This window comes from Bombina bombina, chromosome 4 (genome assembly GCF_027579735.1).
Source record: "Bombina bombina isolate aBomBom1 chromosome 4, aBomBom1.pri, whole genome shotgun sequence".
NCBI classification, from domain to species: domain Eukaryota; kingdom Metazoa; phylum Chordata; class Amphibia; order Anura; family Bombinatoridae; genus Bombina; species Bombina bombina.
In genome coordinates, this window is record NC_069502.1 from 115,142,916 (window position 1) to 115,170,268 (window position 27,353).

Consider the following 27,353-nt stretch of genomic DNA (forward strand, 5'->3'; position numbering starts at 1 on the left):
TAAATTGCTTAATATACCTTTCAAAGGGCAGACCTTATTCGGGCCCGGGTTGAAAGAAATTATCGCTGACATTACAGGAGGTAAAGGCCATGCCCTGCCTCAAGACAGAGCCAAACCTAAGGCTAGACAGTCTAATTTTCGTTCCTTTCGTAATTTCAAAGCAGGAGCAGCATCAACTTCCTCTGCACCAAAACAGGAAGGAGCTGTTGCTCGCTACAGACAAGGCTGGAGACCTAACCAGTCCTGGAACAAGGGCAAGCAGGCCAGGAAACCTGCTGCTGCCCCTAAGACAGCATGAATCGAGGGCCCCCGATCCGGGAACGGATCTAGTGGGGGGCAGACTTTCTCTCTTCGCCCAGGCTTGGGCAAGAGATGTCCAGGATCCCTGGGCATTAGAGATCATATCTCAGGGATACCTTCTAGACTTCAAATTCTCTCCCCCAAGAGGGAGATTTCATCTGTCAAGGTTGTCAACAAACCAAATAAAGAAATAGGCGTTTCTACGCTGCGTACAAGATCTTTTATTAATGGGAGTGATCCATCCGGTTCCGCGGTCGGAACAAGGACAAGGGTTTTACTCAAATCTGTTTGTGGTTCCCAAAAAAGAGGGAACTTTCAGGCCAATCTTGGATTTAAAGATCCTAAACAAATTCCTAAGAGTTCCATCGTTCAAAATGGAAACTATTCGGACAATTTTACCCATGATCCAAAAGGGTCAGTACATGACCACAGTGGATTTAAAGGATGCTTACCTTCACATACCGATTCACAAAGATCATTACCGGTATCTAAGGTTTGCCTTTCTAGACAGGCATTACCAGTTTGTAGCTCTTCCATTCGGATTGGCTACGGCTCCGAGAATCTTCACAAAGGTTCTGTGTGCTCTTCTGGCGGTACTAAGACCGCGAGGAATTGCGGTAGCTCCGTACCTAGACGACATTCTGATACAAGCTTCAAGCTTTCAAACTGCCAAGTCTCATACAGAGTTAGTACTGGCATTTCTAAGGTCGCATGGATGGAAGGTGAACGAAAAGAAGAGTTCTCTCTTTCCACTCACAAGAGTTCCCTTCTTGGGGACTCTTATAGATTCTGTAGAAATGAAGATTTACCTGACAGAAGACAGGTTAACAAAGCTTCAAAATGCATGCCGTGTCCTTCATTCCATTCAACACCCGTCAGTAGCTCAATGCATGGAGGTGATCGGCTTAATGGTAGCGGCAATGGACATAGTACCCTTTGCACGCATACATCTCAGACCGCTGCAATTGTGCATGCTAAGTCAGTGGAATGGGGATTACTCAGACTTGTCCCCTACTCTGAATCTGGATCAAGAGACCAGAAATTCTCTTCTATGGTGGCTTTCTCGGCCACATCTGTCCAGGGGGATGCCATTCAGCAGGCCGGACTGGACAATTGTAACAACAGACGCCAGCCTACTAGGTTGGGGCGCTGTCTGGAATTCTCTGAAGGCTCAGGGACAATGGAATCAGGAGGAGAGTCTCCTACCAATAAACATTCTGGAATTGAGAGCAGTTCTCAATGCCCTTCTGGCTTGGCACCAGTTAACAACTCGGGGTTCATCAGGTTTCAGTCGGACAACATCACGACTGTAGCTTACATCAACCATCAGGGAGGGACAAGAAGCTCCCTAGCAATGATGGAAGTATCAAAGATAATTCGCTGGGCAGAGTCTCACTCTTGCCACCTGTCAGCAATCCACATCCCGGGAGTGGAGAACTGGGAGGCGGATTTCTTAAGTCGTCAGACTTTTCATCCGGGGGAGTGGGAACTTCATCCGGAGGTCTTTGCCCAAATACTTTGACGTTGGGGCAAACCAGAGATAGATCTCATGGCGTCTCGACAGAACGCCAAGCTTCCTCGTTACGGGTCCAGATCCAGGGATCCGGGAGCGGTTCTGATAGATGCTTTGACAGCACCTTGGACCTTCGGGATGGCTTATGTGTTTCCACCCTTCCCGATGCTTCCTCGATTGATTGCCAGAATCAAACAGGAGAGAGCATCAGTGATTGTAATAACGCCTGCATGGCCACGCAGGACTTGGTATGCAGATCTAGTGGACATGTCATCCTGTCCACCTTGGTCGCTACCTCTGAAACAGGACCTTCTGATCCAGGGTCCCTTCAAACATCAAAATCTAATTTCTCTGAAGCTGACTGCTTGGAAATTGAACGCTTGATTTTATCAAAACGTGGTTTTTCTGAGTCAGTTATTGATACCTTAATACAGGCTAGGAAGCCTGTTACCAGAAAGATTTACCATAAGATATGGCGCAAATACTTATATTGGTGACAATCCAAGAGTTACTCATGGAGTAAGGTTAGGATTCCGAGGATATTGTCTTTTCTACAAGAAGGTTTAGAAAAGGGTTTATCCGCTAGTTCCTTAAAGGGACAGATTTCAGCTCTGTCCATTCTTTTACACAAACGTCTGTCAGAAGTTCCGGACATTCAAGCTTTTTGTCAGGCTTTAGCTAGGATCAAGCCTGTGTTTAAAACTGTTGCTCCACCATGGAGTTTGAACTTAGTTCTTAATGTTTTACAGGGGGTTCCGTTTGAACCCCTTCATTCCATTGATATCAAGTTGTTATCTTGGAAAGTTCTGTTTTTAATGGCGATTTCCTCGGCTCGAAGAGTCTCTGAGTTATCTGCCTTACATTGTGATTCTCCTTATCTGATTTTTCATTCAGACAAGGTAGTTCTGCGTACTAAACCTGGGTTCCTACCTAAGGTGGTCACTAACAGGAATATCAATCAAGAGATTGTGGTTACATCTTTGTGTCCTAATCCTTCTTCGAAAAAGGAACGTCTGCTACACAATCTAGATGTAGTCCGTGCCCTGAAATTTTATCTACAGGCAACTAAGGATTTTCGACAAACGTCTTCCCTGTTTGTCGTTTATTCTGGTCAGAGGAGAGGTCAAAAAGCTTCGGCTACCTCTCTCTCCTTTTGGCTTCGTAGCATAATACGGTTAGCCTATGAGACTGCTGGACAGCAGCCTCCTGAAAGAATTACAGCACATTCTACTAGAGCTGTGGCTTCCACTTGGGCCTTTAAGAATGAGGCTTCTGTTGAACAGATTTGCAAGGCTGCAACTTGGTCTTCTCTTCATACTTTTTCCAAATTTTACAAATTTGACACTTTTGCTTCTTCGGAGGCTGTTTTTGGGAGAAAGGTTCTTCAGGCAGTGGTTCCTTCCGTATAAAGAGCCTGCCTGTCCCTCCCGTCATCCGTGTACTTTAGCTTTGGTATTGGTATCCCATAAGTAATGGATGATCCGTGGACTGGATACACTTAACAAGAGAAAACATAATTTATGCTTACCTGATAAATTTATTTCTCTTGTAGTGTATCCAGTCCACGGCCCGCCCTGTCACTTTAAGGCAGGTAATTTTTCCATTAAACTACAGTCACCACTGTACCCTATGGTTTTCCTTTCTCTGCATGTTTTCGGTCGAATGACTGGTAATGGCAGTTAGGGGAGGAGCTATATAGCAGCTCTGCTGGGTGAATCCTCTTGCACTTCCTGTTGGGGAGGAGTTAATATCCCATAAGTAATGGATGATCCGTGGACTGGATACACTACAAGAGAAATAAATTTATCAGGTAAGCATAAATTATGTTTTTTTCCAGGCAAAAGAGCTGAATTCTTTGGGGCATGCCCCGCAAAAGGCCCTTTTAAGGGCTGGTAAGGTAAAAGAGCTTTTCTATTTTTATTTTAGAATAGGGTAGGGCATTTTTTTATTTTGGGGGCTTTGTTATTTTATTAGGGGGCTTAGAGTAGGTGTAATTAGCTTAAAATTGTTGTAATATTTTTCTTTTTTTTGTAATATTTTTTTTTTTGTAATTTAGATAATTGTTTTTTTTTTATTTAATTTATTTTATTGTAATGTTAGGTTTTAGTGTAAGGCAGGTTAGGTTTTATTTTACAGGTAACTTTGTACTTATTTTAACTAGGTAGTTAGTAAATAGTTAATAACTATTTACTAACTAGTCTACCTAGTTAAAATAAATACAAAGTTACCTGTGAAATAAAAATAAAACCTAAGATAGATACAATATTATAACTATTAGTTATTTTGTAGCTAGCTTAGGTTTTATTGTATAGGTAAGTAAGTATTTAGTTTTAAATAGGAATTATTTAGGCAAGAATCGTAAGGTTTATTAAGATTTATGTTAATTATATTTAAGTTAGGGGGTGACGGTGTTAGGGTTAGACTTAGGTTACGTTAGGGTTAGGTTTAGGGGTTAATATATTTATGTAGAAATGTGGGAAGCCAGAAGTTTAGGGGTTAATAGTTTAATTTAGTATATTTCGTTTTGGGGGGCTTGCAGTTTAGTGGTTAAAAGGTTTATTATAGCGGCGGTGTGGGCGGACGGCAGATTAGGGGTTAATAATCTTTAAATAGTGTTTGCAATGCAGGAGGGCGGTGGTTTAGGGGTTAATAGGTTTATTATAGTGGCGACGATGTTGGGGAGCAGTGGAATAGGGGTTAATAAATTTTAATAGTGGCGGTGATGTCCGGAGCAGCAGATTAGGGGTTAATAAACTTATTTTAGTGTTTGCGATGCGGAAGGACCTCGGTTTAGGGGTTAATAGGTAGTTTATGGGTGTTAGTGTACTTTTTAACACTTTAGTTATGAGTTTTATGCTACAGCTTTGTAACGTAAAACTCATAACTACTGACTTTAGATGGCGGTACGAATCTTGTCAGTATAGGGTGTACTTTTTGGCCTCCCAGGCAAACTCGTAATACCGTTGCTATGGAAGTCCCATTGAAAAAGGACTTTTTTAAAAGTGTGGTACTGACGTTGCATGGCGGCCAAAAAGGTGTGCGGTATACCTATACCTACAAGACTTGTAATAGGGGCGTTAGGGAAAAAGCAGAGTTATGAAGAATAACGATGTTTTCTCACTCACAATGCCAAACTCATAATCTATCTGAATGTTTTTCACCAAAATAATAACTATAGATTACAGTCATCTAACCATCTTCCATCTAATGCTTAAAATTTAACATACAATTATAGTCCTTTTCTTTATTACATAAACATGATTCAGACAGAGCATGCAGTTTAAAACACCCTTCCAATTTAATTCTATTATCTAATTTGTTTTATTCTCTTGCTATCCTTTGTTGAAAAGCTAGGCAACCATATCTACTGGGAGCTAGCTGCTGATTGGTGGTTGCATTTTTATACCTATTGTTAATGGCTGAACAGATGTGTTCAGCTAGCTCCCAGTAGTGCATTGCTGCTCATTCAACAACGGATACCAAAAGAAAAAAAAACAAATTTGATAATAGTCTGAATGATGAAAGAAAAATTTGAAGGTTTTGTCCCTTTAAACCATGTAAAAATAGTTAAAGGACCATTAAATGCAATAGTATTTCATAATCAACAAGTGCATAATAAAAAGACAACATTATAGCAATTACTTTGATTTTCAAATGAGATTTTTTTCTGACAAATTGAAGTACAAATGTACTTCAATTTGTCGGCCCCCTGTATCATGTGACAGCCATCAGCAAATCACAAACTTTTACATATACACTGAACTTTTGCACATGGTCAGTAGTAGCTGGTGTCTCAGAAAGTGTGCTTATAAAAAAACTACAGCTCTATTTCCTGCTATGTAGTGCTCTAGACACCTATCTGAGTATCTTTTCAACAAAGAATTCAATGGCAAAGAAGAAAAATGATAACAGAAGTAAGCTGGAATCACAAAAGACATTCTTGGGGGTTTCATATCCCTTTAAAGTGCCAATGCATTCACATAATTTTGGTTTTGCAATGTATCACACATCATTTTTACACTTTTATTTTATAATCCATTCTTAAAATAAGCATAATATTTGTGTTAATATATTCACCAAATACAAATGATTAAGATTTTTTAACACAGGATATAAATACTGTTGATCCACTATCTCTAACACACTGCATTGATAGAGTAAATTAAAACACACATATATATATATTTATATATACAGTATTTACATATATTACTTACATAAACTTTTAGTGGTTGAACCACTTTCCTAGTAATGGCACCAGGAGATCGCAATCTTATTGCCTCTAGTATACAACTTTTAATGAAAGGAAGTTTTCTCAGTTCACTTTCAGTTATATTTATTTTGCATTGACCTATTCAAAGAGAGAATAAAATGAGTACAATAAGGTGCGGATTAAAAATATGATAAACTTCAAAATTCTCTACCCTGCTTTGGAAAAAGGCAACAATTAAAACATAAATTAGCGCTCCACTTGTAATCTAGCCCATTGTATTTAACCCGGATACTCAAGTAGCTATCTTATTTAAAAATAAAAAGCATAAAAATAAAACATTCAAAGACAATGCTTTATTTAAAAAAAAAAAAAAAAATGTTTATTAAAATAAAGAGTTAATAACAATAAAATTTACCAGGCAGACTGCATGATATGCAAAGACTTAGGTTTACATATAGGTTTTATCATGCAGTATCATCAACATGGTCAAGATGTCTAATTATTAAAGGTACAAATTATACCAACATTACAAATGATCAAATACTGAAGAAATAAGAAATATCCTATAGGACAACATGTATCAAAAAAACATAGGGCAATGCTTGTAAGGGATTACCATCATAAATAAACAGCACGGTATGCAAAAACCTGTAAAACTAACCAATAATGTTCTAAAACCTAATCAGGAAAAATGAAAAATGTGCTAGCATGAAAAAAAGAAATAAATACAGTCTCTAACTGTGGTGAATCTGGCCACACTTCACATGGGCCGCGTTTGGCAATCGCTCAGAGCGAACGAAGCACACCTGCTTCAGCGATTATGTGACAATATGGAGACGTCACAAGTAACGGAGCTTATAAAAAATGTTACCAGGGCAACGTCTCCCTCAGCACGCTGCCTGTACAAATTTTGTTGATTATACGCATGCGCAAAGGGATCTGCTGCACAATAATACTGGAGTACACACACACATATATATATAGAATTCATATGTGAGACGCTTCTATTTGCATGCAATATTTCTAATACTTAAAAGGTATCAGAGACATGTAAGTAAAGCAGCCCTATGTAAATAAGCACCCAAAACTGCAAGTCAGGATGTTTAAATACACTTCTATACACAAAGCCATTATGAAAACATGAGTTTCATACAAAATTAAAAGGACAGTCCACTCCAAAATTGTTATTAAGATAGATAATCCCTTTATTACCCATTCCCCAGTTTTGCATAACCAACAAGTTATATTAATATACTTTCTTTCATGTAATTGGCAAGAGTCCATGAGCTAGTGACGTATGGGATATACAATCCTACCAGGAGGGGCAAAGTTTCCCAACCTCAAAATGCCTATAAATACACCCCTCACCACACCCACAATTCAGTTTTTACAAACATTGCCTCCTATGGAGGTGGTGAAGTAAGGTTGTGCTAAGATTTCTACGTTGATATGCGCTTCTCAGCATTTTGAAGCCTGATTCCTCTCAGAGTACAGTGAATGTCAGAGGGATGTGAAGGGAGTATCACCTATTGAATGCAATGGTTTTCCTCACGGGGGATCTATTTCATAGGTTCTCTGTTATCGGTCGTACAGATTCATCTCCTACCTTCCTTTTTAGATCAACGATATACTCTCATATTCCATTACCTCTACTGATAACCGTTTCAGTTATGGTTTGGCTATCTGCTATATGTGGATGGGTGTCTTTCGGTAAGTATGTTTTCATTACTTAAGACACCCTTTAGCTATAGTTTGGCACTTTATGTATTAATATAAAGTTCTAAATATATGTATTGTACTTATATTTGCCATGAGTCAGGTTTAAGTATATTTCCTTTTGCAGACTGTCAGTTTCATATCTGGGAAATGCATTTTTTAGGGAAAAAAAAAATCTTACCTGGGGTATAGTCTTTTTTCAATTTACTGTTATTTTAAATTTGCGGGCAAAATTAGGCTTGTGAGGGCGCAAAATGCCAAAGTATATTGGGTAATTTTTGGCGCAATAATTTTTGCCGTGAAGTTACGTTCAATGATGCAAATTCGTCATTTCCAGTCAACGCCGAGTCCTTTCACAAGGTTGCGTCTTCATTGACACGAGTGTGTCATTTCCGGATTTTTATGGTGCCAAAAAAACCCCCCAAAAAAACATTCCTATACGCCTCTTGCCTTTTTCTCTATCAGAGAGCTATGCTCTGCATTTTTTCCCATTCCTGAAACTGCCATATAAGGAAATTGATAATTTTGCTTTATATGTTGTTTTTTCTGTTACATTTGCAAGATGTCTCAATCTGATCCTGTCTCCGAAATCACTGTTGGAACCCTGCAACCTGATAACAGTTCTACCAAAGCTAAGTGCATTGTTGTAAACTTGTGGAGATTATATCTCCAGCTGTGGTTTGTAATAGTTGTCATGATAAACTTTTACATGCAGAGAATGTGTCAGTCAGTGATAGTACATTGCCTGTTGCTGTTCGATCAACATCTAATGTACAAGATATACCTGTGAATCTAAAATATTTTATTGCTGATTCTATTCAGAAGGTTTTGTCTGCCATCCCGCCTTCTAATAAACGTAAAAGGTCTTTTAAAACTTCTCATAAAGTTGATGAAATTTCAAATGAACAACAACATACTGAATTACCCTCCTCTGATGAGGATCTATCTGATTCAGAAGATCCTTCCTCAGATATTGACACTGACAAATCTACTTATTTATTTAAAATGGAATATATTCGTTCTTTGTTAAAAGAAGTGTTGATTACATTGGATATTAAGGAAACTAGTCCTCTTGATACTAAAACTATTAAACGTTTAAATTCTGTTTATAAACCTCCTGTGGTTACTCCAGAGGTTTTTCCAGTTCCTGATTCTATTTCTGATATGATTTCTAAGGAATGGAATAGGCCTGGTACTTCTTTTATTCCTTCTTCAAGGTTTAAAAAATTCTATCCTTTGCCAGCAGTTACATTGGAGTTTTGGGAAAAGATCCCCGAAGTTGATGGGGCTATCTATTCTCTTGCTAAACATACTACTATTCCTATGGAAGATAGTACTTCTTTTAAAGATCCTTTAGATAGGAAACTTGAATCTTATCTAAGGAAAGCCTATTTATATTCTGGTCATCTTCTCAGGCCTGCAATTTCTTTGGCTGATGTTGCAGCTGTATCAACCTTTTGGTTGGAAAATTTAGCGCAACAAGAATTGGATTCTAATTTGTCTAACATTGTTCGCTTGCTTCAACATGTTAATCATTTTATTTGTGATGCCAATTTTGATATCATAAAAATTTATGTTAAATCTATGTCTTTAGCTATTTTAGCTAGAAGAGCTTTGTGGCTTAAATCTTGAAATGTTGACATGACTTCTAAGTCTAGATTGCTATCTCTTTCTTTCCAAGGTAATAAGTTATTTGGTTCTCAGTTGGATTCGATTATTTCAACTGTCACTGGGGGGAAGGGAATTTTCTGGATAAAAGACCTAAGGGTAAATCTAAAGCTTCTAACTGTTTTCGTTCCTTTCGACAAATTAAGGAACAGAAACCTAATCCTTCCCCCAAGGAATCTGTTTCCAGTTGGAAACCTTCTTCAAATTGGAATAAATCCAAGCCATTTAAGAAACCAAAGCCAGCCCCCAAGTCCGCATGAAGGTGTGGCCCTCATTCCAGCTCAGCTGGTAGGGGGCAGATTAAGATTTTTCAAGGATGTTTGGACAAATTCTGTCCAAAATCAATTAATTCTGAGTAAGTATTGTCTCTCAGGGGTACCGAATAGGATTTAGAGTAAGACCTCCTGTGAGAAGATATTTTCTCTCACGCATCCCAGCAAATCCAGTAAAAGCTTGGGCTTTCCTGAAGTGTGTTTCAGACCTGGAGTTTTCAGGGGTAACCATGCCGGTTCCGTTTCAGGAACAGGGTCTGGAGTTTTATTCAAATCTATTCATTGTCCCAAAGAAAGAAAATTAATTCAGATCAGTTCTGGATCTGAAAAATTTGAATCGTTATATAAGTGTACCAACTTTCAAAATTGTAACTATAAGGACTATTCTGCCTTTTGTTCAGCACAGGCATTATATGTCCACAATAAACTTACAGGATGCATATATTCATATGCTGATTCATCCAGATCATTATCAGTTTCTGAGATTCTCTTTTCTAGACAAGCATTACCAATTTGTCGCTCTTCCTTTTGGCTTAGCGACAGCTCCAAGAATCTTTTCAAAGGTTCTCGGTGCCCTACTCTCTGTAATCAGAGAGCAGGGTATTGCGGTGTTTCCTTATTTGGACAATATCTTGGTTCTAGCTCAGTCTTTACATTCTGCAGAATCTCACACAAATCAACTAGTGTTGTTTCTTCGAAAACATGGTTGGAGGATCAATTTACCAAAAAGTTCTTTGATTCCTCAGACAAGGGTCACCTTTTTAGGTTTCCAGATAGATTCAGTGTCCATGACTCTGTATCTAACAGACAAGAGACGTTTAAAATTGGTTTGCTCATTTGCTCATTTTCAGATGAGACCTCTCTAGTTTTGTATGCTGAACCAATGGTGCAGGGATTATACAAGGATATCACAATTAATATCCTTAAATCCCAATGTTTGACTATCTCTGACTTGGTGTTTAAATCACCATTGTATAGTTGTAGGGGCCTCTTTTGTTCGTCCAACCTGGACTGTGATCACAACAGATGCAAGTCTTTCAGGTTGGTGAGCTGTTTGGGGATCTCTGACAGCACAAGGGGTTTGTAAATCTCAAGAGGCGAGATTACCAATCAATATTTTGGAACTCTGTGTGATTTTCAGGGCTCTTCAGAGTTGGCCTCTGTTGAAGAGAGAACCGTTCATTTGTTTTCAGACAGACAATATCACAACTGTGGCATATGTCAATCATCAGGGTGGGACTCAAGTCCCCAAGCTATGAAAGAAGTATCCCAGATACTTGCTTGGGCAGAATCCAGCTCCTGTCTATTTTCTGCGGTTCATATCCCAGGTATAGACAATTCGGAAGCAGATTATCTCAGCCGTCAGACTTTACATCCGGGGGAGTGGTCCCTCCACCCAGATGTGTTTTCTCAGGTTGTTCAGTTGTTGGGTTTTCCAGAAATAGATCTGATGGCTTCTCATCTAAACAAGAAACTTCCCAGGTACCTGTCCAGGTCCAGGGTTCTTTAGGCAGAAGCAGTGGATGCGTTGACACTTCCTTGGTGTTATCAACCTGGCTATTTTTTCCCGCCTCTAGTTATTCTTCTAAGAGTGATCTCAAAAATCATCATGGAGCAATCGTTTGTGTTGCTGGTGGCTCCAGCATGGCCTCACAGGTTTTGTTATGCGGATCTTGTTCGGAAGGCCAGTTGCCAACCTTGGCCACTTCCATTAAGGCCGGACCTTCTGTCTCAAGGTCTGTTTTTCCATCAGGATCTCAAATCATTAAATTTGAAGGTATGGAAATCGAACGCTTAGTGCTTCGTCATAGAGGTTTCTCTGACTCAGTGAATAATACTATGTTACAGGCTCGTAAATCTGTTTCTAGAAAGATTTATTATCGAGTTTGGAAGACTTATATTTCATGGTGTTCTCATAAATTCTCTTGGCATTTTTTCAGAATTCCTAGAATTTTACAGTTTCTTCAGGATGGTTTGGATAAGGGTTTGTCTGCAAGTTCCTTGAAGAGACAAATCTCTGCTCTTTCTGTTTTATTTCACAGAAAGATTGCTAAGCTTCCTGATATTCACTGTTTTGTACAGGCTTTGGTTCGTATCAAGCCTGTCATTAAATCAATCTCTCCTCCTTGGAGTCTTAATTTGGTTTTGAAGGCTTTACAGGCTCCTCCATTTGAGCCTATGCATTCTTTGGACATTAAACTACTTTCTTGGAAAGTGTTTTTCCTTTTGGCCATCTCTTCTGCTAGAAGAGTTTCTGAATTATCTGCCCTTTCTTGTGAATCTCCTTTTCTGATTTTTCATCAGGATAAGGTGGTTTTGCGGACTTCATTTAAATTCTTAAATAAGGTTGTGAATTCTAACAACATTAATAGAGAAATTGTTGTCCCTTCCTTGTGTCCTAATCCTAAGAATTCTTTGGAGAGATCCTTACATTATTTGGATGTGGTAAGAGTTTTGAAATATTATGTTGAAGCTACTAAATATTTCAGGAAGACTTCTAGTCTATTTGTTATCTTTTCTGGTTCTAGGAAAGGTCAGAAGGCTTCTGCCGTTTCCTTGGCATCGTGGTTAAAGCTTTTGATTCATCAAGCTTATTTGGAGTCGGGTCAAGCCCCGCCTCAGAGAATTACAGCTCATTCTACAAGATCAGTCTCCACTTTGTGGGCTTTTAAGAATGAAGCTTCAGTTGATCAGATTTGCAAAGCTGCAACTTGGTCTTCTTCTTTGCATACATTTACTAAATTCTACTGTTTTGATGTATTTGCTTCTTCGGAAGCAGTTTTTGGTAGAAATGTTCTTCAGGCAGCTGTTTCCGTTTGATTCTTCTGCTTATGTTTTAAGTTTTTCCTTTCATTTATGAGGCTAAACTTATATTTTGTGTTGTGGATTATTTTTTTTTCAGCGAAAAATGGCTGTTTTTATTTTATCCCTCCCTCTCTAGTGACTCTTGCGTGGAGTTCCACATCTTGGGTATTGCTATCCCATAAGTCACTAGCTCATGGACTCTTGCCAATTACATGAAAGAAAACATAATTTATGTAAGAACTTACCTGATAAATTCATTTCTTTCATATTGGCAAGAGTCCATGAGGCCCACCCTTTTTATGGTGGTTATGATTTTTTTGTATAAAGCACAATTATTTCCAAATTCCTTTGTTGATGCTTTTTACTCCTTTCTTTATCACTCCACTACTTGGCTATTCATTAAACTGAATTGTGGGTGTGGTGAGGGGTGTATTTATAGGCATTTTGAGGTTTGCGAAACTTTGCCCCTCCTGGTAGGATTGTATATCCCATACGTCACTAGCTAATGGACTCTTGCCAATATGAAAGAAACAAATTTATCAGGTAAGTTCTTACATAAATTATGTTTTTTACCTCTGTGATTATCTTGTATCTAAGCCTCTGCAAACTGCCCCCTTATTTAAAGGGACACTAAACCTAAATGTTTTCTTTCATAATTCAGATAGAGCATGCAATTTTAAGCAACTTTCTAATTTACTCCTATTATCAATTTAAGTCATCTAAGCTAAGGAGCCAGCAAATGTTTGGTTTAGACCATGGACAGCACTTGTTTATTGGTGCTGTCCAATCAGCAAGGACAACACAGGTTGTTCACCAAAAATGGTCCGACATCTAAACTTAAAGGGACATTCTGGTCAAAATTTAAATGCACATAGATTTATTACATCTTTGAATAGAAACATATTTGCAATATAAATGTATTGGAAAAAATGCTTCTAGTAAAAGTTATCACTGTTTAAGTGTTAACATTTTTCTCTGCATGTGCATGTGAAGCATAGCTAGATATTCTAACTGCACCTACATTTAAATAATATAGCTGCTCAGATAATCAGTGGGGCTTGTATCATGTCAGCAATTAACCTTAGGCTCTTAGTTAAACAAGTGCTGTGTTTAAAATGCTGGTGCACGGTGCATACTTAAATACACTTTTGAAACAGCTATAGCTTTTATTAAAAGCATTTTTGTTAACGCGTGTATATTAGAAAATTGCTTCTGTTCAATACTGAAATGCACCCATGTGGTTTCCAATTTTTGCTGGAATATCCCTTTAAATTCTTGCTTTTCAAATAAACATACCAACAGAATGAAGAAAATTTGATAATAGGAGTAAATTAGAAAGTTTGCATAAAATTGCATGCTCTATCTGAATCATGAAAGAAAAAATTTGGGTTCAGTGTTAAGTTCTTTTGACAGACTTGCATTTTAGCCAATCAATGCTGACTCCTAGGAACTCCACGTACATAAGCACAGTGTTATCTATATGAAACACATGAACTAACATCCTCTAGTGGTGAAAAACTGTCAATATGCATTCATATAAGAGGCGGTCTTTAAGGTCTAAGAAATTAGTTTATGAACCTTTCAACTAAGAATACCAAGAGAACAAAGCAAAATTGGTGATAAAAGTAAACTGGAAAGATGTTTAAAATTACATGCCCTATCTGAATCATGAAAGTTTATTTTGGACTAGACTGTCCCTTTAAATGTCTCAACAACAAAAAATAACAACAACCTCCTAACAAAAAAACAAAAACAAAAAAAATGTATGCTTACCTGATAAAAAAAATTATTTCTTGACAAGGTGAGTCCACGGATCATCATAATTACTGTTGGGAATATCACTCCTGACCAGCAGGAGGAGGCAAAGAGCACCACAGCAAAGCTTTTAAATACCACTCCCTTACCCACAACCCCCAGTCATTCGACCAAAGGGAAAGGAGAAAAGAAGTAATATAAGGTGCAGAGGTGCCTGAGGTTTATGGAAAAATAAACTGTCTGAAAAATACAGGGCGGGCCGTTGACTCACTGTGTCAAGAAATAAATACATTTATCAGGTAAGCATACATTTTGTTTTCTTTCTAATGACACGGTAAGTCCACGGAATATCATAATTACTGTTGGGAACCAATACCCAAGCCAGAGGACACGGATGATAAAGGAGGGACAAGACAGGAACCTAAACTGAAGGCACCACTGCTTGAAGAACCTTTCTCTCAAAAGAAGCCTTAGCCAAAGCAAAAGCATCAAATTTGTAAAATTTTGAGAAAGGGTGTAAAGATGACCAAGTGGCAGCCTTGCAAATCTGTTCTACAGAAGCTCCATTTTTAAAAGCCCAAGAAGAAGAAACAGCCCTCGTGGAATGAGCCGTGATTTTCACAGGAGGCTGCTATCCTGCAGTTTCGTACACCATGCGAATAACACTCCTCAACCAAAAATAAAGAGAAGTAGCCGTAGCTTTCTGACCCTTGCACTTCCCAGAAAAAAACAACAAATAAAGAAGAAGACTGGCAAAAATCCTTAGTCGCCTGCAAATAATATTTCAATGCACGCACCACATCCAGGTTGTGCAACAAATGCTCCTTATGAGAAGAAGGATTAGGACACAAGGAAGGAACAACAATCTCTTGATTAATATTCCTAATCGAAACCACCTAGGGAAGGAAACCTAAGGCAGCACGCATAACTACCTTATAAGAATGAAAAATAAGGAAAGGAGATTTACACTGCAGCGCTGAAAGCTCCAAACTATTTGAGCCGAAGAGATAGCAACCAAAAAAAAACTATCCAGGATAACAGCTTAATATCCAAAGAATACATAGGCTCAAATGGAGCCGGTTGAAGAACTCTAAGAACCAAATTCAGACTCCAAGGAGGAGTAACAAACTTAAACATAGGCCGGATTCTAACCAGGGCCTGACAAAAAGACTGAACATCTGGCACATCCACCAGAAGCTTTTGCAACAAAATAGATAAAGTAGAAATTTGACCCTTCAAAGTACTTGCAGATAACCTTTCTCCAAACCCTCCTGGAGAAAAGACAAAATCCTAGGAATCCTAACTCTACTCCAAGAGTAGCCTCTGGATTCACACCAATACAGATATTTACTCCATATCTTATAGTAAATCTTTCTAGTCATAGGCTTACAAGCCTGAATCATAGTCTCAATAAGCGACTCAGAAAAACCACGCTTAGATAATATCAAGCATTCAATCTCCAAGCAGTCAGCTTCAGAGAAAGAAGATTTGGATGAAGGAAGGGCCCCTGAAGTAGAAGGTCCTTCATTAATGGAAGTCTCCAAGATGGAAGAGATGACATCTCCACCAGATCCGAATACCAGATTCTGCAAGGCCACGTTGGAGCAATGAGAATCACTGATGCCCTCTCCTGTCTGATTCGAGCAATGACCCGTGGAAGGAGAGCGAAGGGAGGAAAAACATATGCTAGACTGAACTTCAAGGAACTGCCAGAGCATCTATTAGCACAGCCCGAGGATCTCTTGACCTCGACCCATACCTCGGAAGCTTGGCATTCTGACAAGATGCCATGAGATCCAGTTCCAGCTGCCCCCACTTGAGAACCAAGCTGGAAAACACCTCCGGGTGAAGTTCCCACTCCCCCGGATGAAACGTCTGTCTGCTCAGGAAATCCGCTTCCCAATTTTCCACCCCTGTAATATGGATCGCAGACAGACAGCAGTTGTGAGTCTCAGCCCACCGAATAATCTTGGCTACCTCTATCATGGCCAAGGAACTCCGAGTTCCTCCCTGATGATTGATATAAGCCACTGAGGTTATGTTGTCCGAAACCTGATCAACTGGGCTGAAGCTAACTGAGGCCAGGCTAGAAGAGTATTGAAGATTGCCCTCAGCTCTAGGATGTTTATGGGAAGAACTGACTCCTCCCGAGTCTATAGACCCTGAGCCTTCAATGAGCCCCAGACTGCTCCCCATCCCAGCAGGCTGGCGTGCGAGGTCACAATCACCCAGGAAGGTCTGTGAAAGCAAGTTCCCTGAGAGAGATGATCCTGAGACAACCACCACAGAAGAGAATCCTTTGACGCCTGATCCAGATCTATTCATGGAGACAGATCCACATAATCCCCATTCCATTGACTCAGTATGCACAACTGCAGAGATCTTAGATGAAACCGAGCAAAAGGAATGATGTCCATAGCCGACACCATCAGACCAATAACCTCCATACACTGCTTACTTTTACTACAAACTGATTCACATTTATCGTCATATGTTACAACTCACAGGTTCATTTCGACCTCTATGATAAATATAGAGAGAGATATATGAATAATCCCTGTGTGTAACTTTCTCTCAGTGCTGATTTACAATTTTTTTCCTCTCACAGCACAAAAACATAATTTATGCTTACCTGATAAATTCCTTTCTTCTGTTGTGTGATCAGTCCACGGGTCATCATTACTTCTGGGATATAACTCCTCCCCAACAGGAAATGCAAGAGGATTCACCCAGCAGAGCTGCATATAGCTCCTCCCCTCTACGTCACTCCCAGTCATTCGACCAAGAATCAACGAGAAAGGAGAAACCAAGGGTGAAGTGGTGACTGGAGTATAATTTAAAAGATATTTACCTGCCTTAAAACAGGGCGGGCCGTGGACTGATCACACAACAGAAGAAAGGAATTTATCAGGTAAGCATAAATTATGTTTTCTTCTGTTATGTGTGATCAGTCCACGGGTCATCATTACTTCTGGGATACCAATACCAAAGCAAAAGTACACGGATGACGGGAGGGATAGGCAGGCTCATTATACAGAAGGAACCACTGCCTGAAGAACCTTTCTCCCAAAAATAGCCTCCGAAGAAGCAAAAGTGTCAAATTTGTAAAATTTGGAAAAAGTATGAAGCGAAGACCAAGTTGCAGCCTTGCAAATCTGTTCAACAGAGGCCTCATTCTTAAAGGCCCAAGTGGAAGCCACAGCTCTAGTGGAATGAGCTGTAATTCTTTCAGGAGGCTGCTGTCCAGCAGTCTCATAGGCTAAACGTATTATGCTACGAAGCCAAAAAGAGAGAGAGGTAGCAGAAGCTTTTTGACCTCTCCTCTGTCCAGAATAAACGACAAACAGGGAAGAAGTTTGGCGAAAATCTTTAGTTGCCTGCAAGTAGAACTTGAGGGCACGAACTACATCCAGATTGTGTAGAAGACGTTCCTTCTTTGAAGAAGGATTTGGACACAAGGATGGAACAACAATCTCTTGATTGATATTCCTGTTAGTGACTACCTTAGGTAAGAACCCAGGTTTAGTACGCAGAACTACCTTGTCTGAGTGAAAAATCAGATAAGGAGAATCACAATGTAAGGCTGATAACTCAGAGACTCTTCGAGCCGAGGAAATAGCCATTAAAAACAGAACTTTCCAAGATAACAATTTTATATCAATGGAATGAAGGGGTTCAAACGGAACACCCTGTAAAACGTTAAGAACTAAGTTTAAACTCCATGGCGGAGCAACAGCTTTAAACACAGGCTTGATCCTAGCTAAAGCCTGACAAAAGGCCTGGACGTCTGGATTTTCTGACAGACGCCTGTGTAACAAGATGGACAGAGCTGAGATCTGTCCCTTTAATGAGCTAGCCGATAAACCCTTTTCTAAACCTTCTTGTAGAAAGGACAATATCCTAGGAATCCTAACCTTACTCCAGGAGTAACCTTTGGATTCACACCAGTATAGGTATTTACGCCATATCTTATGGTAAATCCTTCTGGTAACAGGCTTCCTAGCCTGTATCAGGGTATCAATAACCGACTCAGAAAAACCACGTTTTGATAAAATCAAGCGTTCAATTTCCAAGCAGTCAGCTTCAGAGAAGTTAGATTTTGATGTTTGAATGGACCCTGTATCAGAAGGTCCTGTCTTAGAGGTAGAGACCAAGGCGGACAGGATGACATGTCCACTAGATCTGCATACCAAGTCCTGCGTGGCCATGCAGGCGCTATTAGAATCACTGATGCTCTCTCCTGTTTGATTTTGGCAATCAATCGAGGAAGCAGCGGGAAGGGTGGAAACACATAAGCCATCCCGAAGTTCCAAGGTGCTGTCAAAGCATCTATCAGAACCGCTCCCGGATCCCTGGATCTGGACCCGTAGTGAGGAAGTTTGGCGTTCTGGCGAGACGCCATGAGATCTATCTCTGGTTTGCCCCAACGTCGAAGTATTTGGGCAAAGACCTCCGGATGAAGTTCCCACTCCCCCGGATGAAAAGTCTGGCGACTCAAGAAATCCGCCTCCCAGTTCTCCACTCCCGGGATGTGGATTGCTGACAGGTGGCAAGAGTGAGACTCTGCCCAGCGAATTATCTTTGATACTTCCATCATTGCTAGGGAGCTTCTTGTCCCTCCTTGATGGTTGATGTAAGCTACAGTCGTGATGTTGTCCGACTGAAACCTGATGAACCCCCGAGTTTTTAACTGGGGCCAAGCCAGAAGGGCATGGAGAACTGCTCTCAATTCCAGAATGTTTATTGGCAGGAGACTTTCCTCCTGATTCCATTGTCCCTGAGCCTTCAGAGAATTCCAGACAGCGCCCCAACCTAGTAGGCTGGCGTCTGTTGTTACAATTGTCCAGTCCGGCCTGCTGAATGGCATCCCCCTGGACAGATGTGGCCGAGAAAGCCACCATAGAAGAGAGTTTCTGGTCTCTTGATCCAGATTCAGAGTAGGGGACAAGTCTGAGTAATCCCCATTCCACTGACTCAGCATGCACAATTGCAGCGGTCTGAGATGTAGACGTGCAAAGGGAACTATGTCCATTGCTGCTACCATTAAGCCGATCACCTCCATGCATAGAGCTACTGACGGGAGTTGAATGGAATGAAGGACACGGCATGCATTTAGAAGCTTTGTTAATCTGTCTTCTGTCAGATAAATCTTCATTTCTACAGAATCTATAAGAGTCCCCAAGAATGGAACTCTTGTGAGAGGAAAAAGAGAACTCTTCTTTTCGTTCACTTTCCATCCATGCGACCTTAGAAATGCCAGAACTAACTCTGTATGAGACTTGGCAGTTTGAAAGCTTGATGCTTGTATCAGAATGTCGTCTAGGTACGGAGCTACCGAAATTCCTCGCGGTCTTAGTACCGCCAGAAGGGCACCCAGAACCTTTGTGAAGATTCTTGGAGCCGTAGCCAATCCGAATGGAAGAGCTACAAACTGGTAATGCCTGTCTAAGAAGGCAAACCTTAGATACCGGTAATGATCTTTGTGAATCGGTATGTGAAGGTAAGCATCCTTTAAATCCACTGTGGTCATGTACTGACCCTTTTGGATCATGGGTAAGATTGTCCGAATAGTTTCCATTTTGAACGATGGAACTCTTAGGAATTTGTTTAGGATCTTTAAATCCAAGATTGGCCTGAAAGTTCCCTCTTTTTTGGGAACCACAAACAGGTTTGAGTAAAACCCTTGACCTTGTTCCGACCGCGGAACCGGATGGATCACTCCCATTAATAACAGATCTTGTACACAGCGTAGAAACGCTTCTTTCTTTATCTGGTTTGTTGACAACCTTGACAGATGAAATCTCCCTCTTGGGGGAGAGAATTTGAAGTCTAGAAGGTATCCCTGAGATATGATCTCTAGCGCCCAGGGATCCTGAACATCTCTTGCCCAAGCCTGGGCGAAGAGAGAGAGTCTGCCCCCCACTAGATCCGGTCCCGGATCGGGGGCCCTCGGTTCATGCTGTCTTTGGGGCAGCAGCAGGTTTCCTGGCCTGCTTGCCCTTGTTCCAGGACTGGTTAGGTTTCCAGCCTTGTCTGTAACGAGCAACAGCTCCTTCCTGTTTTGGTGCAGTGGAAGTTGATGCTGCTCCTGCTTTGAAATTCCGAAAGGGACGAAAATTAGACTGTCTAGCCTTAGCTTTGGCTTTGTCTTGAGGCAGGGCGTGGCCCTTACCTCCTGTAATGTCAGCGATAATTTCTTTCAAACCGGGCCCAAATAAAGTTTGCCCCTTGAAAGGTATATTAAGTAATTTGGACTTAGAAGTTACATCAGCTGACCAGGATTTTAGCCACAGCGCCCTACGTGCCTGAATGGCGAATCCTGAGTTCTTAGCCGTAAGTTTGGTTAAATGTACTACGGCCTCCGAAATGAATGAATTAGCTAGTTTAAGGACTCTAAGCCTGTCCGTAATGTCGTCCAGCGTAGTTGAACTAAGGTTCTCTTCCAGAGACTCAATCCAAAATGCTGCCGCAGCCGTAATCGGCGCGATGCATGCAAGGGGTTGCAATATAAAACCTTGTTGAACAAACATTTTCTTAAGGTAACCCTCTAATTTTTTATCCATTGGATCTGAAAAAGCACAGCTATCCTCCACCGGGATAGTGGTACGCTTAGCTAAAGTAGAAACTGCTCCCTCCACCTTAGGGACCGTTTGCCATAAGTCCCGTGTGGTGGCGTCTATTGGAAACATCTTTCTAAATATTGGAGGGGGTGAGAACGGCACACCGGGTCTATCCCACTCCTTAGTAACAATTTCAGTTAGTCTCTTAGGTATAGGAAAAACGTCAGTACTCGCCGGTACCGCAAAGTATTTATCCAACCTACACAATTTCTCTGGTATTGCAACAGTGTTACAATCATTAAGAGCCGCTAAAACCTCCCCTAGTAATACACGGAGGTTTTCCAATTTAAATTTAAAATTTGAAATATCTGAATCCAATCTGTTTGGATCAGAACCGTCACCCACAGAATGAAGCTCTCCGTCCTCATGCTCTGCAAGCTGTGACGCAGTATCAGACATGGCCCTAGTATTATCAGCGCACTCTGTTCTCACCCCAGAGTGATCACGCTTGCCTCTTAGTTCTGGTAATTTAGCCAAAACTTCAGTCATAACAGTAGCCATATCTTGTAATGTTATCTGTAATGGCCGCCCAGATGTACTAGGCGCCATAATATCACGCACCTCCCGGGCGGGAGATGCAGGTACTGACACGTGAGGCGAGTTAGTCGGCATAACTCTCCCCTCGCTGTTTGGTGAAATTTTTTCAAATTGTACAGATTGGCTTTTATTTAAAGTAGCATCAATACAGTTAGTACATAAATTTCTATTGGGCTCCACCTTGGCATTGGAACAAATGACACAGGTATCTTCCTCTGAGTCAGACATGTTTAACACACTAGCAATAAACTAGCAACTTGGTTACAATCTTATTTAACAAAAACGTACTGTGCCTCAAAGAAGCACTAAACGATTAAATGACAGTTGAAATAATGAACTGAAAAACAGTTATAGCATCAATCCTTAAAAACAACACAACTTTTAGCAAAGGTTTGTAACTGACTGGAAATTTTTGATGCGTAGCAAAGAGCGCCAAAAACGGCCCCTCCCCCTCACACACAGCAGTGAGAGAGAAACGAAACTGTCACAATTAAAACAAGCAACTGCCAAGTGGAAAAATAATGCCCAAATATTTATTCACTCAGTACCTCAGAAAATGCAAACGATTCTACATTCCAGCAAAAACGTTTAACATGATAAATACTTATTAAAAGGTTTAGTGTACTTTTAACAGAGTAATTCCGGTGAAATACCATCCCCAGAATACTGAAGTGTAGAGTATACATACATGTCATTATAACGGTATGGCAGGATTTTCTCATCAATTCCATTCAGAAAATAAAAACTGCTACATACCTCAATGCAGATTCATCTGCCCGCTGTCCCCTGATCTGAAGCTTTTACCTCCCTCAGATGGCCGAGAAACAGCAATATGATCTTAACTACTCCGGTTAAAATCATAGTAAAAACTCTGGTAGATTCTTCTTCAAACTCTGCCAGAGAGGCAACAACACGCTCCGGTGCTATTGTAAAATAACAAACTTTTGATTGAAGTTATAAAAACTAAGTATAATCACCATAGTCCTCTCACACATCCTATCTAGTCGTTGGGTGCAAGAGAATGACTGGGAGTGACGTAGAGGGGAGGAGCTATATGCAGCTCTGCTGGGTGAATCCTCTTGCATTTCCTGTTGGGGAGGAGTTATATCCCAGAAGTAATGATGACCCGTGGACTGATCACACATAACAGAAGAAAACATAATTTATGCTTACCTGATAAATTTATTTCTCTTGTAGTGTATCCAGTCCACGGATCATCCATTACTTGTGGGATATTCTCCTTCCCAACAGGAAGTTGCAAGAGGATCACCCACAGCAGAGCTGCTATATAGCTCCTCCCCCAGCTGTCATATCCAGTCATTCGACCGAAAACAAACAGAGAAAGGAGAAACCATAGGGTGCAGTGGTGACTGTAGTTTAATTAAAATTTAGACCTGCCTTAAAAGGACAGGGCGGGCCGTGGACTGGATACACAACAAGAGAAATAAATTTATCAGGTAAGCATAAATTATGTTTTCTCTTGTTAAGTGTATCCAGTCCACGGATCATCCATTACTTGTGGGATACCAATACCAAAGCTAAAGTACACGGATGATGGGAGGGACAAGGCAGGATTAAGCGGAAGGAACCACTGCCTGAAGAACCTTTCTCCCAAAAACAGCCTACGAAGAAGCAAAAGTATCAAATTTGGAAAATTTGGAAAAGGTGTGAAGCGAAGACCAAGTCGCGGCCTTGCAAATCTGTTCAACAGAGGCCTCATTTTTAAAGGCCGAGGTGGAAGCCACAGCTCTAGTAGAATGAGCTGTAATCCTTTCAGGGGGCTGCTGTCCAGCAGTCTCATAGGCTAGGCGTATTACGCTCCGAAGCCAAAAGGAAAGAGAGGTGCTGAAGCTTTTTGACCTCTCCTCTGTCCAGAGTAAACGACAAACAGGGAAGATGTTTGACGAAAATCCTTAGTAGCTTGTAAGTAAAACTTCAAGGCACGGACTACGTCCAGATTATGTAAAAGATGTTCCTTCTTTGAAGAAGGATTAGGATACAATGATGGAACAACAATCTCTTGATTGATATTCTTGTTAGAAACCACTTTAGGTAAAAACCCAGGTTTGGTACGCAGAACTACCTTATCTGCATGAAAAATCAGATAAGGAGAATCACATTGTAAGGCAGATAGCTCAGAGACTCTCCGAGCCGAGGAAATAGCCATCAAAAACAGAACTTTCCAAGATAAAAGTTTAATATCAATGGAATGAAGGGGTTCAAACGGAACTCCTTGAAGAACCTTAAGAACCAAGTTTAAGCTCCACAGGGGAGCAACAGGTTTAAACACAGGCTTAATTCTAACCAAAGCCTGGCAAAATGCCTGGACGTCTGGAACCTCTGCCAGACGCTTGTGCAAAGGAATAGACAGAGCAGAAATCTGTCCCTTTAAGGAACTAGCTGATAATCCTTTGTCCAAGCCCTCTTGGAGAAAGGACAATATTCTAGGAATCCTAACCTTACTCCATGAGTAATTCTTGGATTCACACCAATAAAGATATTTACTCCATATCTTGTGGTAGATTTTCCTGGTAACAGGCTTTCGTGCCTGTATTAAAGTATCAATGACTGACTCGGAGAAGCCACGCTTTGATAGAATCAAGCGTTCAATCTCCATGCAGTCAGTCTCAGAGAAATTAGATTTGGATGATTGAAAGGACCTTGTATCAGAAGGTCCTGTCTTAGAGGCAGAGTCCATGGTGGAAAGGATGACATGTCCACTAGGTCTGCATACCAAGTCCTGCGTGGCCACGCAGGCGCTATCAGAATCACCGATGCTCTCTCCTGTTTGATTTTGGCAATCAGTTGAGGGAGCAGAGGAAACGGTGGAAACACATAAGCCAGATTGAAGAACCAAGTCGCTGCTAGAGCATCTATCAGCGTCGCTTCTGGGTCCCTGGACCTGGATCCGTAACAAGGAAGCTTGGCGTTCTGGCGAGACGCCATGAGATCCAACTCTGGTTTGCCCCAACGATGAATCAATTGAGCAAACACCTCCGGATGGAGTTCCCACTCCCCCGGATGGAAAGTCTGACGACTTAGAAAATCCGCCTCCCAGTTCTCCACGCCTGGGATATGGATTGCTGACAGGTGGCAAGAGTGGTACTCTGCCCAGCGAATTATTTTTGAGACTTCTAACATCGCTAGGGAACTCCTGGTTCCCCCTTGATGGTTGATGTAAGCCACAGTCGTGATGTTGTCCGACTGAAATCTGATGAACCTCAGTGTTGCTAACTGAGGCCAAGCCAGAAGAGCATTGAATATCGCTCTTATCTCCAGAATATTTATTGGAAGGAGTTTCTCCTCCTGAGTCCACGATCCCTGTGCCTTCAGGGAGTTCCAGACTGCACCCCAACCTAGAAGGCTGGCATCTGTTGTTACAATTGTCCAATCTGGCCTGCGAAAGGTCATACCCTTGGACAGGTGTACCCGAGACAACCACCAGAGAAGAGAATCTCTGGTCTCTTGATCCAGATTTAGCAGAGGGGACAAATCTGTGTAATCCCCATTCCACTGACCATTAAGCCGATTACCTCTATACACTGAGCTACCGAAGGGCGCGGAATGGAGTGAAGAACACGGCAAGCATTTAGAAGTTTTGATAACCTGGACTCCGTCAGGTAAATTTTAATTTCTACATAATCTATAAGAGTCCCTAAGAAGGAGACTCTTGTGAGTGGGGATAGAGAACTCTTTTCCTCGTTCACTTTCCACCCGTGCGACCTCAGGAATGCCAGAACTATCTCTGTATGAGACTTGGCAACTTGAAAGCTTGACGCCTGTATCAGGATGTCGTCTAGATACGGAGCCACCGCTATGCCTTGCGGTCTTAGAACTGCCAGAAGTGATCCCAGAACCTTTGTAAAGATTCTCGGGGCTGTAGCCAACCCGAAGGGAAGAGTTACAAAATGGTAATGCCTGTCTAGAAAGGCAAACCTTAGAAACCGATGATGATCTTTGTGAATCGGTATGTGAAGGTAGGCATCCTTTAAGTCCACTGTGGTCATGTACTGACCTTCTTGGATCATGGGTAGGATAGTCCGAATAGTTTCCATTTTGAAAGATGGAACTCTGAGGAATTTGTTTAAGATCTTTAGATCCAAAATTGGTCTGAAGGTTCCCTCTTTTTTGGGAACCACAAACAGATTTGAATAAAAACCCTGTCCTTGTTCCGTCCGCGGAACTGGATGGATCACTCCCATAACTAGGAGGTCTTGCACACAGCGTAGGAATGCCTCTTTCTTTATCTGATTTGCAGATAGCCTTGAAAGATGAAATCACCCTTGTGGAGGCGAAGCTTTGAAGTCCAGAAGATATCCCTGAGATATGATCTCCAACGCCCAGGGATCCTGAACATCTCTTGCCCACACCTGGGCAAAGAGAGAAAGTCTGCCCCCTACTAGATCCGTCGCCGGATAGGGGGCCGTTCCTTCATGCTGTCTTAGAGGCAGCAGCAGGCTTTCTGGCCTGCTTGCCTTTGTTCCAGGACTGGTTAGGCTTCCAGGCCTGCTTAGATTGAGCAAAAGTTCCCTCTTGTTTTGAAGCGGAGGAAGTTGATGCTGCACCTGCCTTGAAATTTCGAAAGGCACGAAAATTAGACTGTTTGGCCTTTGCTTTGGCCCTGTCCTGAGGAAGGGTGTGACCCTTACCTCCAGTAATGTCAGCAATAATTTCCTTCAAACCAGGCCCAAATAAGGTCTGCCCCTTGAAAGGAATGTTGAGTAATTTAGACTTCGAAGTCACGTCAGCTGACCAGGATTTAAGCCATAGCGCCCTACGCGCTTGGATGGCGAATACGGAATTCTTAGCCGTTAGTTTAGTCAAATGAACAATGGCATCAGAAACAAATGAGTTAGCTAGCTTAAGTGTTCTAAGCTTGTCAATAATTTCAGTCAATGGAGCTGTATGGATGGCCTCTTCCAGGGCCTCAAACCAGAATGCCGCCGCGGCCGTGACAGGCGCAATGCATGCAAGGGGCTGTAAAATAAAACCTTGTTGAATAAACATTTTCTTAAGGTAACCCTCCAATTTTTTATTCATTGGATCTGAAAAAGCACAACTGTCCTCAACCGGGATAGTAGTACGCTTTGCTAAAGTAGAAACTGCTCCCTCCACCTTAGGGACCGTCTGCCATAAGTCCCGTGTAGTGGCGTCTATTGGAAACATTTTTCTAAATATAGGAGGTGGGGAAAAAGGCACACCCGGTCTATCCCACTCCTTGCTAATAATTTCTGTAAGCCTTTTAGGTATAGGAAAAACATCAGTACACACCGGCACCGCATAGTATTTATCCAGCCTACACAATTTCTCTGGTACTGCAACTGTGTTACAGTCATTCAGACCAGCTAATACCTCCCCAAGCAACACACGGAGGTTCTCAAGCTTAAATTTAAAATTAGAAATCTCTGAATCAGGTTTCCCCGAATCAGAGATGTCACCCACAGACTGAAGCTCTCCGTCCTCATGATCTGCATATTGTGACGCAGTATCAGACATGGCCCTTACAGCATATGCGCGCTCTGTATTTCTCCTAACCCCAGTGCAATTGCGCTTGCCTCTTAATTCAGGCAACCTGGATAATACCTCTGACAGGGTATTATTCATGATTGCAGCCATGTCCTGCAAGGTAATCGCTATGGGCGTCCCTGATGTAATTGGCGCCATATTAGCGTGCATCCCCTGAGCGGGAGGCGAAGGGTCTGACATGTGGGGAGAGTTAGTCGGCATAACTTCCCCCTCGTCAGAATCTTCTGGTGATATTTCTTTTACATTTAAAGACTGATCTTTACTGTTTAAGGTGAAATCAATACATTTAGTACACATTCTCCTATGGGGCTCCACCATGGCTTTCAAACATAATGAACAAGTAGTTTCCTCTGTGCCAGACATGTTTAAACAGACTAGCAATGAGACTAGCAAGCTTGGAAAACACTTTAAACAAGTTTACAAGCAAT

At 41.2% G+C, this 27,353-nt stretch overlaps 1 protein-coding gene across 1 annotated transcript in view; it reads right to left on the minus strand.

The window, feature by feature from the left end:
• The window catches only part of LOC128656945 (24-hydroxycholesterol 7-alpha-hydroxylase), a 360,073-nt gene that overhangs the window by 168,947 nt on the left and 163,773 nt on the right, over positions 1-27,353 (minus strand). Inside the window, exon 8 of the mRNA XM_053711138.1 lies at positions 6,031-6,164. Within this exon, the coding sequence (XP_053567113.1) occupies positions 6,031-6,164 (134 nt within the window). The remainder of the gene's footprint in view (positions 1-6,030; positions 6,165-27,353) is intronic.